This window comes from Diceros bicornis, chromosome 16 (genome assembly GCF_020826845.1).
Source record: "Diceros bicornis minor isolate mBicDic1 chromosome 16, mDicBic1.mat.cur, whole genome shotgun sequence".
In the NCBI taxonomy this organism is placed as follows: Eukaryota; Metazoa; Chordata; class Mammalia; order Perissodactyla; family Rhinocerotidae; genus Diceros; species Diceros bicornis.
The window spans coordinates 38890643-38903861 of record NC_080755.1 but is presented as its reverse complement, the minus strand read 5'-3'; the positions used below and the strand labels follow the sequence as shown (position 1 = coordinate 38903861).

General features: G+C 46.3%; 1 protein-coding gene across 1 annotated transcript in view; it reads left to right on the top strand.

Moving 5' to 3' along the window:
• Nucleotides 1-9207, top strand: part of EPG5 (ectopic P-granules 5 autophagy tethering factor) — a 111159-nt gene extending 101952 nt beyond the window's left edge. The window contains exons 43-44 of the mRNA XM_058557033.1: nucleotides 1233-1347; nucleotides 3862-9207. Coding sequence (XP_058413016.1) covers nucleotides 1233-1347; nucleotides 3862-4044 — 298 coding nt within the window. The 3' untranslated portion in view covers nucleotides 4045-9207. The remainder of the gene's footprint in view (nucleotides 1-1232; nucleotides 1348-3861) is intronic.
• The last annotated feature ends 4012 nt before the right edge of the window (nucleotides 9208-13219 follow it).

The window sequence follows — 13219 nt, the reverse complement described above, 5'->3', positions numbered from 1 at the left end:
TAGTACATTCACAATGTTGTTGCAGCCATCACCACTGTCTAGTTCCAGAACATTTTCATCACCCCAAAAGGAAATCCATTAAGCAGTCATTCCCTATTCCCTGCTCCCCCGAGTCTCTGGCAACCACTAATTGGCTTTCTGGCTTTTTGTATATCCTATTCTGGACATTTCATGTAAATGATGGTGTAGTGGTTAAGATTCAGCGCTTGCATCGCTGCAGCTTGGGTTCATTTCCCAGTCAGGGAACCACATCACCATCTGTTGGTTGTCATACTGTGGCAGCTGCCTGTTGGTGTGCTGCTAAAAGCTATATCACCCGTATTTCAAATACCAGCAGGGTCACCCATGGTGGACAGGTTTCAGTGGAGCTTCCAGACTAAGACAGACTAGGAAGAAGGACCTGGCCACTCACTTGTGAAAAAATTGGCCAGGAAAACCCTATGAAGAGCAGCGGAGCATTGTCTGATATAGCGCCAGAAGATGAGAGGATAGTGCAGAAAGACCGGCCAGGGTTCCGCTCTGCTGTACATGGGTTGCTAGGAGTCAGAATTGACTTGACAGCACTAACAACAACATATAAATGGAATCATATAACATGTGGCCTCTTGTGTCTGGTTTCTCTCACTTAGCATAAAGTTCCAAGGCTCATTCATATTTTAGCATTTATCAATACTTCATTCCTTTTTATGACTGAATAATGTTCCATTGTATGGATATACCACGTTTTGTTTATCCATTCATCAGTTGATAGACGTTTGGATTGTTTCCGCTTTTTGGCTGTTGTGAATAGTGCTGCTCTGAAATTCGTTTACAACTTTTTGTTAGAAGACTTGTTTTCAGTTCTTTTGGATATATACCTAGTATTGGAATTGCTGAGTCATATGGTTATTCTGTGTTTAACTTATTGAGGAACTGCCAAACTGTTTCCCACAGTGCCTGCACCATTTTTTTACATTCCCACCAGCAGTGTCTGCGAGTTCCAGTTATTCTATATCTTTGCCAACACTTTCATTCTTGAGTCTGAATTATACTTACATTGTTTGGGCAGTGATAATGAAAGGGAATATTAAGGCTCCTTCTTGATCATATTTAAGATTTTCCTGAAGAGGCTAACAGTAACAGTAGGTCTGGAAATGTGTTTATCTTGTTTTTTAATAGAAAATGTGGTGCTTATTTTAAAATGCTTGCTTTAATAGTCATTTACCTCTTCTGACCTCTCCCTACCATCTAAGGTTCCGAGTGGTTGCCCGAGGCATGGCCGCCTTCCTTTCAGTTCAGGTTCCTACTGAGGACCAGATCCGTTTGAAGCCTGGCTCTGAATTACATCTGACGCCGAAAGCTCAGCAGGTCAGTAAAAACAGCTTTATAGTTAAGGGTTAGAAATTTTCCACCTGGCCTTCCCCAGGAGGCGGGGAGGTGGCAGCTGTAGTCTTTATACACGATGACATGATGATCTGCAGCAGCACAGCATGCCCGTCAGTGGCCTCTGCTTACTGGAAAATGGTTAGGCACTTGCCTGCCTCAGATTTTAAACCAATTTTTGTCGTAGGCATTTGCTTATAGCACTATTACTACCTCGTAGAAAAAGCAAGGCCATGGGCCAGCCAGTCTAGGATCAAATTTGGTTCTGATGAACGTGACTATGCGCTGACCTGCCACTTTCTGGGGCCTGGAGACTGGCACAGAAGCTCTGGCCCCCATTGAGACCGATGGAGATTAGCTGAGCTTTAACTTGGAACCAAGGAATTGGTTCCTCTTTTGTGAGTCTGGAGGTTGACCGCTGTTGGCTCTTGGAATAACCTAACACAGACAAAATGGTAGCTGTGAGAAATTGCAGTTCTAAAAACGTGGAAGGCCACGTGGCAGTGGTCCCATTCCTGTAACTATTTTCACCTATAAACAGGCTGGCCAGGTACTAAGTTGTATAATATAAAACGGGGGCCAGCATTCTTGAGTGCTTACTACATGCCAGGCACTGTTCTAAGTTTTAACTCACTTGATGTTAATGAGTTAAGGTTTTAACTCATTTAATCCTCATAACAACCTCTTAACATAAGAACTTTTATTATCCCGGTTTTGTGGATGAGGAAATGGAGACAGAAAGTGGTTAAGTAATGAGTCCCAAATCACACAGCTAGTAAGTGCTGGGGCTGGGACTCACTTGGCTGGTCTGGTTCCCAGCTTCACGCTCTTGACACTGTGCAGTGCTGTCTCTCTAAATGGTAAATGCTCAGACCCTTAGCTCTTCTTCTTTTGCAGCTTTGTAACATGTAAGCCAGCCATGTGCAGTGTGATGTCTTGGTTATTAAGAGCAAGTATCAAGCAATACAATCAGGTTCTTCCCAGGCATTTTGGTTTATACGATACCCGATAGCTGTCATGGACTGACTAGACAACTGCTGTTTGAATCCCTAAGGTCATGTATGAACCATCACAAGTGGGCAGATGAGTCTCCCGAGGGCTGGTTGTGAAGTAAGTGCCATGCATTTGAGGGTACATTTGAGAAGTCCTTTCCTCTCCGATGTCCACCTGGAATAGGGCTTTTGCTTTAGCTGTGGCCACCAGGTCTCCCAGCTCTTGCCTCTCCTTGCCCGTATTCCTTTAGACTTAGAGTGATGACTCCCCGCACGTACCCGTACATACTTGTCATCAGGATTTTCAGACTTGAAAAAAGTCATCTTCTTATAAAATGATCGCTCCTAGGCAAACTGTCCAAGTAGACCATTTTGGGGGCTAAATTTAAGAGAAGAAAGGGAAGAGAGAGACATACGGACACTATGGTTAGTGCGAGTGCCTGTCCCTATTGATTCCTGCTCCTAGACTGAAGTCGGTTCACACAACAGTCAGCTTTGTCAAAATCCCTTTAGTTGTTTATTTTCAACCCTAAGAATTCTGTCTTCAGCCCCCTGGTAATTTATTTCTAAGCTGCCAGTTCATGTACTATCCTCAGAAAAATCTTCTCCCGCCTTGTTTACTGAGCCAACCAAATTCCATATTCTAAATTCTCTCGGGCAGTGGCCCCCATAAAAGAGAGGGGAAAGAGTGGGGGACTTCATGGTTCACATTCAGAATCCTGGGGGGTGGGCAAGCTTGCACAGTTGGAAAATAAAACTAAGAACATTGTTCTGATTTTTTGTTTGTTTTCTCCAAATAGAGTCTTTTTCTCTGCTCTGCTCCCACTATGAAGGAAGGAAAAATTAAAATTATGAAATTAGAGAATATTTAGATTTATTCCTGAAGAGAGTCCTGGGAACATCATCATTTCTGTTGGGTGGAAGCCAGAGGAACTTGATCTATGCTTTATGCTTGCTGGTTGAGAGGACGACCTTATAGCTTACCCTCAGCAGCACTTAGCCATAGGTTTCTTTTGAATTTCATCCCGTTAGACAGTTTAATATGACGTTATTTTGTAGCCTAAGAACAAGCCCAATAGCAAATTAAACAGGTCTTACAGGCTGCTGGTGCCTGTGATTTCCGGTTGGGGTTCCAGGAAGAGAGGCAGCAGATGACCTGGTGGGGAGGGCTCCACTGCTGGCACTCGGGGGAGGTGGACAAGGCAGTAAGACCAGCCTGGCCGCAGCAGTGGCTCTCTGCGGGGAAGGGTTGGGAAACAGCACAGGCCAGGAAGAAGGAAGGCTGGATGTGGAAAGCGGCAAAAGTCGGGGAAGCTTGTGTTGCTGGCCTGCTTCTGCCTGTGGTTAATCAGTGCCTGGGACTGGGTACTGGGACTTCTAATTCCAGTTCCCTAGGCTTCCCCGGAGGCTCACAGTTGTAGCAGATGATAAAGGTAGGTGTGCTATACCTGCGCAAATTGCATTATATACATCTATGGTTAACCCTCTTGTTTTCCGTGTCTTTTAGGCTCTGAATGCTCTTGAATCCTTGACATCAAGTAAGCAGTATGGTGAATACCAGGAGCAGATATCGCAAGCTGCACAATTTATAAAGCATCCTGGCCATTGCCTCCAAGATGGGAAAAGCTTCCTGGCTCTTCTTGTTAACTGTCTCTATCCAGAAGTGCATTTTTTGGACAACATACGATAGTAACACTGAGGCTCTTGAAAAATGCTGTTGCTGTTTATGTTTACATTTAACTTTGCTGTTGCACAAGTAACTTTGCTCAGAGCTCAGTTCGGCCAATGAGTTAGTTGACTGAGATGCAAATTGAGAGGCACTAGATAATTCTGTTGTGCATGTGCACATGTGTACGTGTTTGTGTTTTCTTAGCTTCTAAAACTTCCTGGGGACTTTTTAGTTTTTATGTTCATCCAACAAGAGAAACTTACTAAGTTCCACTTGGGTGCAGAGCCACTTCCAGTTGCTGGATATCCCAGTCATCTCACAGGACCCCTGGATAGAGTTCTTTTGTATGTCTCCACTTCTGTCTTCTCCTATTTTATTTAGATGTCAAGTCTCCTGTGCCAGATCCAACTACTTTAGGAATCATCTAGAACCCTCACCTTTGAACCCCATTTGTGTTTCTTCAGAGTAAAACAAGCTTTGAAAGTTTCTGCCCTTCTCAAATGTGGGGAAATAACACCAGCTTAAAAATATTATTTCTCTCAGAAGGGAGATAAGAATGCTGAATTAAAGTGAGTCATTGTGTAAAATGTGGCCACTGGATCCTCATTATAATGGACAGCAGAGATGGTGACAAGCCCATTTCCATCTAGCCATGTGTCCTCATGGAGACATCTGTGTAAATTGGGGGTGGTACACTGGGGGTCTGTGGTGAGTATACCATGCACGGGTGTGTTTTGTTTGGTCCACATGGGTGGAAAGTGTAGACAGGGCTTATTCTTTCCAGTTCACTATAGACATACATTCCCTTTGGTCCTACCCCAGCCCATTCCTTCATCCACATCACTTACCTGGCCCCTGTAGATATCTAAATTTGCAACTCTTGATAGACACCAAGTTTGATATCTGAAGGCCCTGCTGTCAAGAGAGACAGAGACAGAGACCCTGATTCTCTGTTCCCTGCTTATTTCTTCACTCCGTATTTAAGCTCAAATGAAGCTTGCAAACCTGCTGAAACACTTTTCTGTGGAAACTGGGTCAGGTCAGGAGACTTAACTGAAATTTGGCTTTTTTTCAGTAGCCATGTGCCTTTTGTTGTTACCAGTTCATTCGTTACCAAAGCCTGTGTGTAATGCCGCCTTGTTCTGTTGCCATCTTCTCTAGTCATTTCCCTCAGGAATGAGCAGTTTAACTTCTGATGTCATATTCATAATTCTGTTGGCTCAAAATTGATTTTGTCTGTCCAGCTTGTATAATGTGTCTTTTGCTTATGGGTTATCTGTAGCCTAAGGATATTTACCTAAGCTTTTAGCAGGGGGACAGGGATGTAGGTTAAAAACGGAGTCATAATCTCTTTCAAATATCCTTTTGGAGTGCTTCCCTCAGCATTTAGAGGTGTGTAGGAGCTGTTCTTCATTTTGAACTTCTTTAGTTGGACAGAACAGTTCTGCCTAGCAGACATGCTCTGATAAAGATCATCCCTGTTCAGTTTTGTAGGCCACGAAGTGTCCATCTCAGAGGGGCGCATCTCAGAGCTTTCCTTGTTTTTGCTTCTCTCCATTTTCAGAATCAATCATCTTACCTGAGCTGTGTATAAGAAAATTTTAGAAGCTGTGGACAGTTTAATGGCTGATTTGGCAACCAAGATTTTATGACAGGAAATATTTTGTGTGCTCTTTTCTTTGAGGAGGATGTAATTATTGATATCCTAGAATGTGAAATTTTTGAGAGACAGTATGTACATTCTAAAGAAAATTATGATTAATCTATTAATTTTTGAAGGTTTATAATATTTATAATGTATTTGGTCTGTAAAAATCATAAAAAAATAAAATCAATCTTTGGTTGTAGCTGGTAAGAATTTGATTTTTAGGGATATCACACTATCTTGTAAAGTACTCCAGTGGTTAAAGTTGATGCAGATTTTTATGCCTAATGTCATCTAATTGATCTGACACTGTAACTTGATTAACAGAGATGGTGGGTGAAAATGATTCCTCTCTGACACCTTCATGCTTAACAGTGGAAGGTTTACTCACTGCATAGGTTCCTTTGAGAGGCTCTGGGCTAAGAAAGTGCTTGAAAGACAGAGATAGTTCAGAAGGTGGCAATGCTGCTGTAGCCTCCTGGCAAATAATAGACCTGGGCAACAGCAGCCTGCCCATTGGCTTTCAAGAATAATGAACCTTTGCTTGCGAAAATAGTTGGCCTCCAGAGAGCACACGGCCACAAAGACAGTTATGGGGGCTGCATGTAGATACCTGGATCAAGCAAGACCAAGGCCGCCTCTGTGCTGAGCAGTGTTGAAGGTGAATGAGTGAATGTGCGTGTGCCACAGACTTTCTCCGCATGTGGCCATCAGTGGCTTCCAGTTCATATAGGAATGTGTCACAGCTTCCTGGTCTCGATGAAAAGCACCTCTTCTTCTCCACTTGTCTCTCCCCACTCTGCGGTACTTAAAGGACGGGTCAGAGAGGCACACTTGATTCCCCAATCTCCTGGCTCTACCACCTAACTCTGCAACAAGTGAACACCGTCAGGGGCTGGAAGGCACAGACACTAAGGGAGGGAGGTCCTGCTGTGTCTACTTATCCTGACGGAGGAGCCAGGACCCACCCTTATGTGTTCCCAGAGCTCCTGGGCACACAGAGGACCTCGGCCCCGAGGCACGACTCCTTTCACAGTTTCATGATCAGTTAGTTGGCTCAGTCATGTCTGCCTCCCTGGGGGCTGGCTGGCTCTCTCAGTTCTTTGAGGGAAGCCTAGTCCAGAAAACGAAAGCCTCCAAAGCAGCCTAACCTCACTTTAACCAAGTGCCAACCTCATTCCTCCCAATCAATCACCAAAATCAGTGTCTCCACGTTGTACAAGTAGAGTGTTCATGCCCATCCTTTTGAATGAAGGTGATGCACAGATTTCTACTGGATTTTTAATCTTAAAAGTAATGATTTCTTCTGGAGCAGGAAGCGAATGTCATAGAATCATGACTTTTAAAGTCCACAGGGGCCTTAAAGCTTGTCTCATCCCACCTGTCACTCAGCAGGGATTCCCAGCCCTGACCCTCCAGCTTCTCCTCTGCCCTTTCCTGTGGTCGGTAGTCCTGTCCCTCTTGGGCAGCCCAGGCAGCCGTTGGCGGGCTGTTTGTAGTTCTGCTCTATAGTGAGCTGAGACTGGCCTCCTGGTGACATTGGTCACAGTTCTGCTGAGCAGGCCAGGCGGGGGCTGCTCTCCTACATCAAGACAAACCTGTGGACATTTTCAGACCTCGTCGCATCTCTGACCCTGCCTGCCCACCCCACTCTTAGTCTTCAGGCTGCATGCCTAGTGCCTTTAATTAGTCCTCTTCCCCCGCAATGTCTAATAGGGCTGCACTTCGGGAAAAGTTCCCAGATTAGCCCATGTTATTCTAAAAGGGCTGTGCCCAGGATTAGCAGGGCCAGGACTCGAGTGAGACAAATGAGGCACTGCGGGCACAAATTTAAGGTGGCACTTGCCTGCAGGTGCCAGGAGAGTGTGCCTCCTTACATTTTGTGCCCTCAGCCTGGTCCCTGCCCTGGGGGTTGGTCACACTAGTGTGGGCCAAGCAGCGAAGTTCGCTTCCCTGGACACTCGGGTGGCATCGGCTCTCCCTGGCTGTGCCCTATGGTTGGCACATTCAACTAGTGGCAAGTTCAAACTCAGTTTAACATCAGTTGTTGCTAAAGAATGGTCTCGTCACCTATCTGCTTGATAGGCCTAACAGTAAGGCCCTTTGCACTTATCCTTTAAAACTGTCTGCTCTTCATTTTGGGCCAAACTTTACAGCTTATTTTGAGATAGCTGAAATTTTTCTGCTCAGTTAACTTTGTCTTACTAAGCAAAGTGGAGTGTATGATGTTGGAAATAAGCATGTTGCTTAAAAAAAAACAAAAGGTCTCCTGCTGTGATCTTCCTTTTGCATCTGGGTCGTGCTGGGTCAAGTTCTTGGCTTACAGCCAGGCACTAATACTGACCCTGTTCTGGTCAGCGATGATCCTCATATGTTATAGAGTCATCATGTGTCCTGTAGATGCTATCGTCCAAGTTTCCTTCAGTCTGGATAGGTTCCTGATTTCTGATGACAGTTACTTGAAAAAAAATCAAGTTAAACTACTGACCCTATTTTGGGATAATGAAATCACTAAGGAATGTTGTTGATTATAACTTTTATTTTTTAATGTACAGATGTCATATCTCTCATTGAGCACTGAGGGTTAGAATTTATTTTTCTTTTGATGGCTTAAAAATCACTTATGTGGCAACAAATATTTCTTAAGTCTGTTCACCTCTTTTTCCTTCTAACATGTCTAGTGTGGCCTTTAAAACTTATTTTGGTCATTAAATGTGCAATATTCACTTCTTATTCATTGTTGAGCATTTTACATGCTTGTACAAAGGATGAGTTTTTATATAATGATGAGAAACAGGAAGAAATGAGAATTGGTTAAGTAAAATTCTACAAATAAACTAGATTCAAATTTAATGTACACATGGTGGACACGTCTCATTTTTGGCAAGTTGGTTGGCAGATCTTTTCATCCAGAAATCACACTAAGAAAAGTGTGAAATTAGAATGGTTGTAATGGGTAGAATCTATATTCTGTGACATTTCACCAAAATGGACAAGGCCTCTACTTTCAAAGTGAATTTAAAACTTGGGGGGTAGAAGAATTGGCATGGACAGGAGGCCACCTGGTGACCCCAGAGAGCTCAGGAGAGCTATGAGGGTCTGTAATGTGGTTGTGACCTTGGTAGGAGGAGGGACATGAAGCTGCACAAAGGCTCTACCACCTGAGTTCCTGGGTGGGGGTGCTGGTGCCTCTGGGATGGCCAAGCTGCCAGGGAAGGGCAGTGTAACCTGAGCTTGGTCGTGTCTGCTCTGGAAATCACTTCCGCATTGGAATGCCTGGGAGTTCTTCATTAGTGTTCGTTTTCATTAACAGTTGTAAGACACATCTGGAATGGACCAGAGTATGGTGGGAGGGTCTGCACATTTGATTTGGGACTAACATCAATTTGGGATTTCTCCTGGACAGGGCCCTGTGTGTATGGTGTGTTTCCCCCACCCATCCACCCTTGTCAGGGTTTGGCTTCCCTTTCCAGATAGAACCACAGGATTTATGGGTTGGAAAGTGGCTAGAGGCAAGTTGTCCCACCTCCTAGTGTAGCAATCAGGTTATGTGTCTCTAGACCAGTGAGCTTCCTTGCTGGTCTAGAAATGCACGCCCAAAGAAATGCAGTTGGAAATGGTCCATGTCATCATGGGGCAACTCAGAATTAGAAAAGGTCTTCCTCTAAGGATGAAGGAGCCAAGATCTTCCTCCAAAGATGCTCTTCTTCTGAAGATAGCCCTCTTCCCTCTCGGTCTTCCTTTGCTAGCCTAAACCCTTTTAGCAAACAGACCGGCATTCCTGGTTTGTTGGTCAGAGTGACCAACATGGCCTCTTGCCTGGACACCATATTTTAATATAGGCTAAATTTGTGGCTTAGACCAGATTTACCTTAGAATCTGTCAGCCTTCCCTGGTTGACCTGCTCCCTGCCATGTCCTCCTTAATCAATCTTTCTTACAGCCCTTCCCTCTACCTTCATTACCTTCTCTTCTCCCTTCTTCTGGCTCTTCTGCTCCCTCATCCCATCTTCCTCCTCCTCCACCCAAGGTCACAGCCAGCAGCCTCTGGTGGAGGTGTGGAGCTGAGTGTCTCCATAGGGGCTCTCCTGGGCAATATTCAGCCCTGGGGACCCTTTGAGGTCACTGGCACACAGGACTTGAGGACAGACTGTGGAAGACTGAGGTCTGGGGGCCCAAACCCTGGGAGACCTCAAGTAACTCTGTAGCCTTGTATTGGCAGATCATGTTTTTCTCCCTTTAGTTCATAAAATATGATGAAGAGGAAGGGGCACAGGAGAGGAGGAAAGATGTGTGAGAGAAACCCTGGGAAGGAGAAGGCAGCACGTGGGTGTGGAAGGAGCTGGGACCAGAGCTCTCGTCACTAAACATGTGTGACGCTGGCCAGCTCACTTTCCTCCCTGGACTTTTCCCTCATTTTGAAACGAGGATAATCTCTTGTTTTTTTTGTGAGAATTACCTGAGATCATGGAGGTGAAGGAGCTTTGAGGATCACAAGGGGCCCCAGAAACTTAAGGGGCTGTTACTTGGAGGGGATTGGGCTGGACCTAAGTGGCCTGGGCTGGAGGTGGGACAAAGCCCAGGATCCCTAACTCTTGGTCTCCAAGGTCCCTCTGGCCTGAAGGCTCTGTGACTGGTGGGGCCCGAGGGCCTACTCTGACCCCGGCTCTCTCGTCCAGTCTGGTGACGGGGATATATGTGAAAACTCAGTCCCACTGAATGCCATTTCCATCCCAAGGCAAAGCCTACCTTCATTGTAGATTATCTCATGGGTGGTGTCTTCTCATGGAGCTACGTCTCGATTTAAAATTTAGGTTATTAGCTCCTTGAGGGCAGGGAAAGTGTATGGCTCTTGGTGGATCTGGGCAGGCACCTGGGCAACTGTCGCCTCTTCCTCCCGCTGCCCATCTCCAGGAGCAGTCCCATTGGCAGCGGGTAGTGAAGGGCAGACTGTGGGTTGTCAGAAGCCCTTCTCGAACAAATGGGCTCACGTTCACAGAGCACTGTGCAAGGAAGGGAGGGCTCTAGCCCTGCACCCTGCGCCACACTGGGAAGTCCTGTCTTGAAAACACCAAGTCTCCTAGGCCACTTCTCTCCATGACTCCGTGGCCCTAGGACACTGTCCTGACAGAGCCTGTTGCCTGTCGCTCTAGTCCTTACTTGCCACCGATAGAGCCTGAGTGCTCTGAGAGGGTCGGACTGAGGAGGACATGGGGCTCTGCTCCACCCAGACCTCTCAGTGAGAGTGCCAGTCTCCAAGGCCAGCCCAGGGGGTCTGGTGGTGGTGAAGTGCAGACCCCTCACCACACTCCCCTTCTGCCCCTAGAGCCTCTGCTTTATCCGGAGACCAAGCAGGAGGCTGCCTATGCACTGGGGGAAATTGTTATGGGGGGTGCCAGAGGGACCCTCTGCTGCTCCTCCTCAGTGTGCTCCCCACGGCCATCACTGTGTCTGAAATCACTCCGTCAGGGGTGCATTCCTTTGAGGAAGGCTGCTGCTTCGGTTTCCAGGGAGCCCTACTTCAAAGTGCAACTACTACAGGAGGGACCTCGTGTTGTTAGCTAGCACACTTACACATCAGGGGACCTAGAAGGGGGTCCCAAACTTTAGCTTAAGAATCACCTGGAGTCAGCTGGACCCTGCTTAGAAACAACCAGCTAAAAAAGACATTTTGAGGACAATCGGGGAAATATGAATGTGGGCTATAAGACAATATTATTGCATTGTTGTTAACTTTCTCAAATGTGATAATGGCATTGAGGTGATGGAGGAGAATGCTCTTGTTCTCAGCAGACACAGCTGAGGTATCTAGGGGTGAAGTACTGTGATGTCTGCAGTTTACTCTCAAATGGTTCAGCCAAATACACACACATACGTGCATTAAGCAAATATGGCAAAATGTTAGTAACTGTTGAATGTAGATAGTGGGTATCTGGGTGATCATCTTACTTTTTCAGCCTTGTGTGTGTGTGTGTGTGTTTGAAAATGATCATAATACAAAGTTTGGAGAAAAATCACTTGGAGAATTTGTTTAAAATTCCAGTGCCCACCCTCAGAGCCTATGATTCAGGAAGTCCAGGTGGTGCTCAGAATGGGGACTTGAGCAGGCTGCCCAGGTGTTCCTGATGCAGGTGATCCTTGGAGCCCTCTGAAGAAACACTGCTCTGAGATCCCAGGGTCCCAAGCTGGAAACCCCAGCCCCAGAGCATCATGGGTCTGGAGCAGGTGCAGTGGTCAGATGGGTGAAAGTAGCCATGCTAAGCAGTGCTGGCTAAGGGAGCCAGCACCGTGCTTGGCCGCCTTGCGCACCCTGATCCCTTCTGCTATTCTCAGCCCTGTTCGGGACAGCACTCTCCACCGTATAGGAGCCTCCCATTGCTGCAGCCTCAGCTCTGGCCACACGCTGCCTCTACTCCCTTGCTCTAGCAACTTTCGCCTGTTTAAGCATCATGCTGTGTCCGACCTCCTGGCATTTGCTCAGACTGTCCCTTCTGCTTAGAATGACCTTTTTTCTTACTTCTCAACCTCCATTCTCCCCCATTTGCATGGCCAACACGTACCATCTCCATGTTCCCTCCTCCAGGAAGCCTTTTCAAGACTGGGTCAGTCACCCCTTTTCATGTGCTCCCATAGCACCCCCAGCATACTGTTGCCCTCATGTGACTTTCCACTTACTGGTCTGTGTCGCTCACTCCTGGAGAGTCTTACTGTGGAGTGATCAGGGCTGTTCCCAAATGTTTCTGGCTTTCCTCCTTCCAGGTACAATGTAGGGTTGCACTGCCCAGCACCTTGAGGGTGAGTGGGGCATGTGGCTAGTTCCAGGAAATGAACTATGATCACAAGTGGGAGACCCTCTAGAGCTTTCTTTTTATCTTCAATCCAGCAATGCACCACATGAGAGATGGCAGATCCCTGGGAGCCTGGGTCCCTGAGTAAGCACAATGGGCAAAAAACCCCCCTGGCAATCTATAATGGGCATGTAGCTTTGGTGAGAATAAATCCTAATTGTTTTCAGCTACTGTGATTTTGGGGTTTGTTTGTTACTGCAGCACAACCTAGCTCAGGCTGACTGATACACATGCCTTATTCATTTCTGTATCCCCCAAACCTGGTCCAATTCCTAGCACAAAACAGATATATAAGAAATAATTCCTATCACTCTTTTTCTTGGCTGCAAAACTGGCCTCAAAGACCAGGCAGATGTTCCAGGACACACCACCCCTGTGTCTTTCACTTCTTCCCTGGTTACAGGACTCTCCATGGAGGTCTCCAAAGTATCCCCATACAAGGAGGTACAAATGCCAACTCCTCTGACCTTTTAACAGCTCAGACAGGCTTCTGGATGGATCCCAAGTTAACCATAAGCTGCCATCACCCACTAGCCCTGAAGAAGGCTCTCGTGAGGAGGGGAAACTTGTAACCCACTGCCCTGCTTGTTAACTTGTGAAGACCCCTGAACCTTCAGCCTATCTCCCCAGAGAAGCATCAGAGAGAGGACCCTGAGCTTACCCTAGGTTACCACTCCAATGTTTGGAAAAGTTCTGAAGGAAAG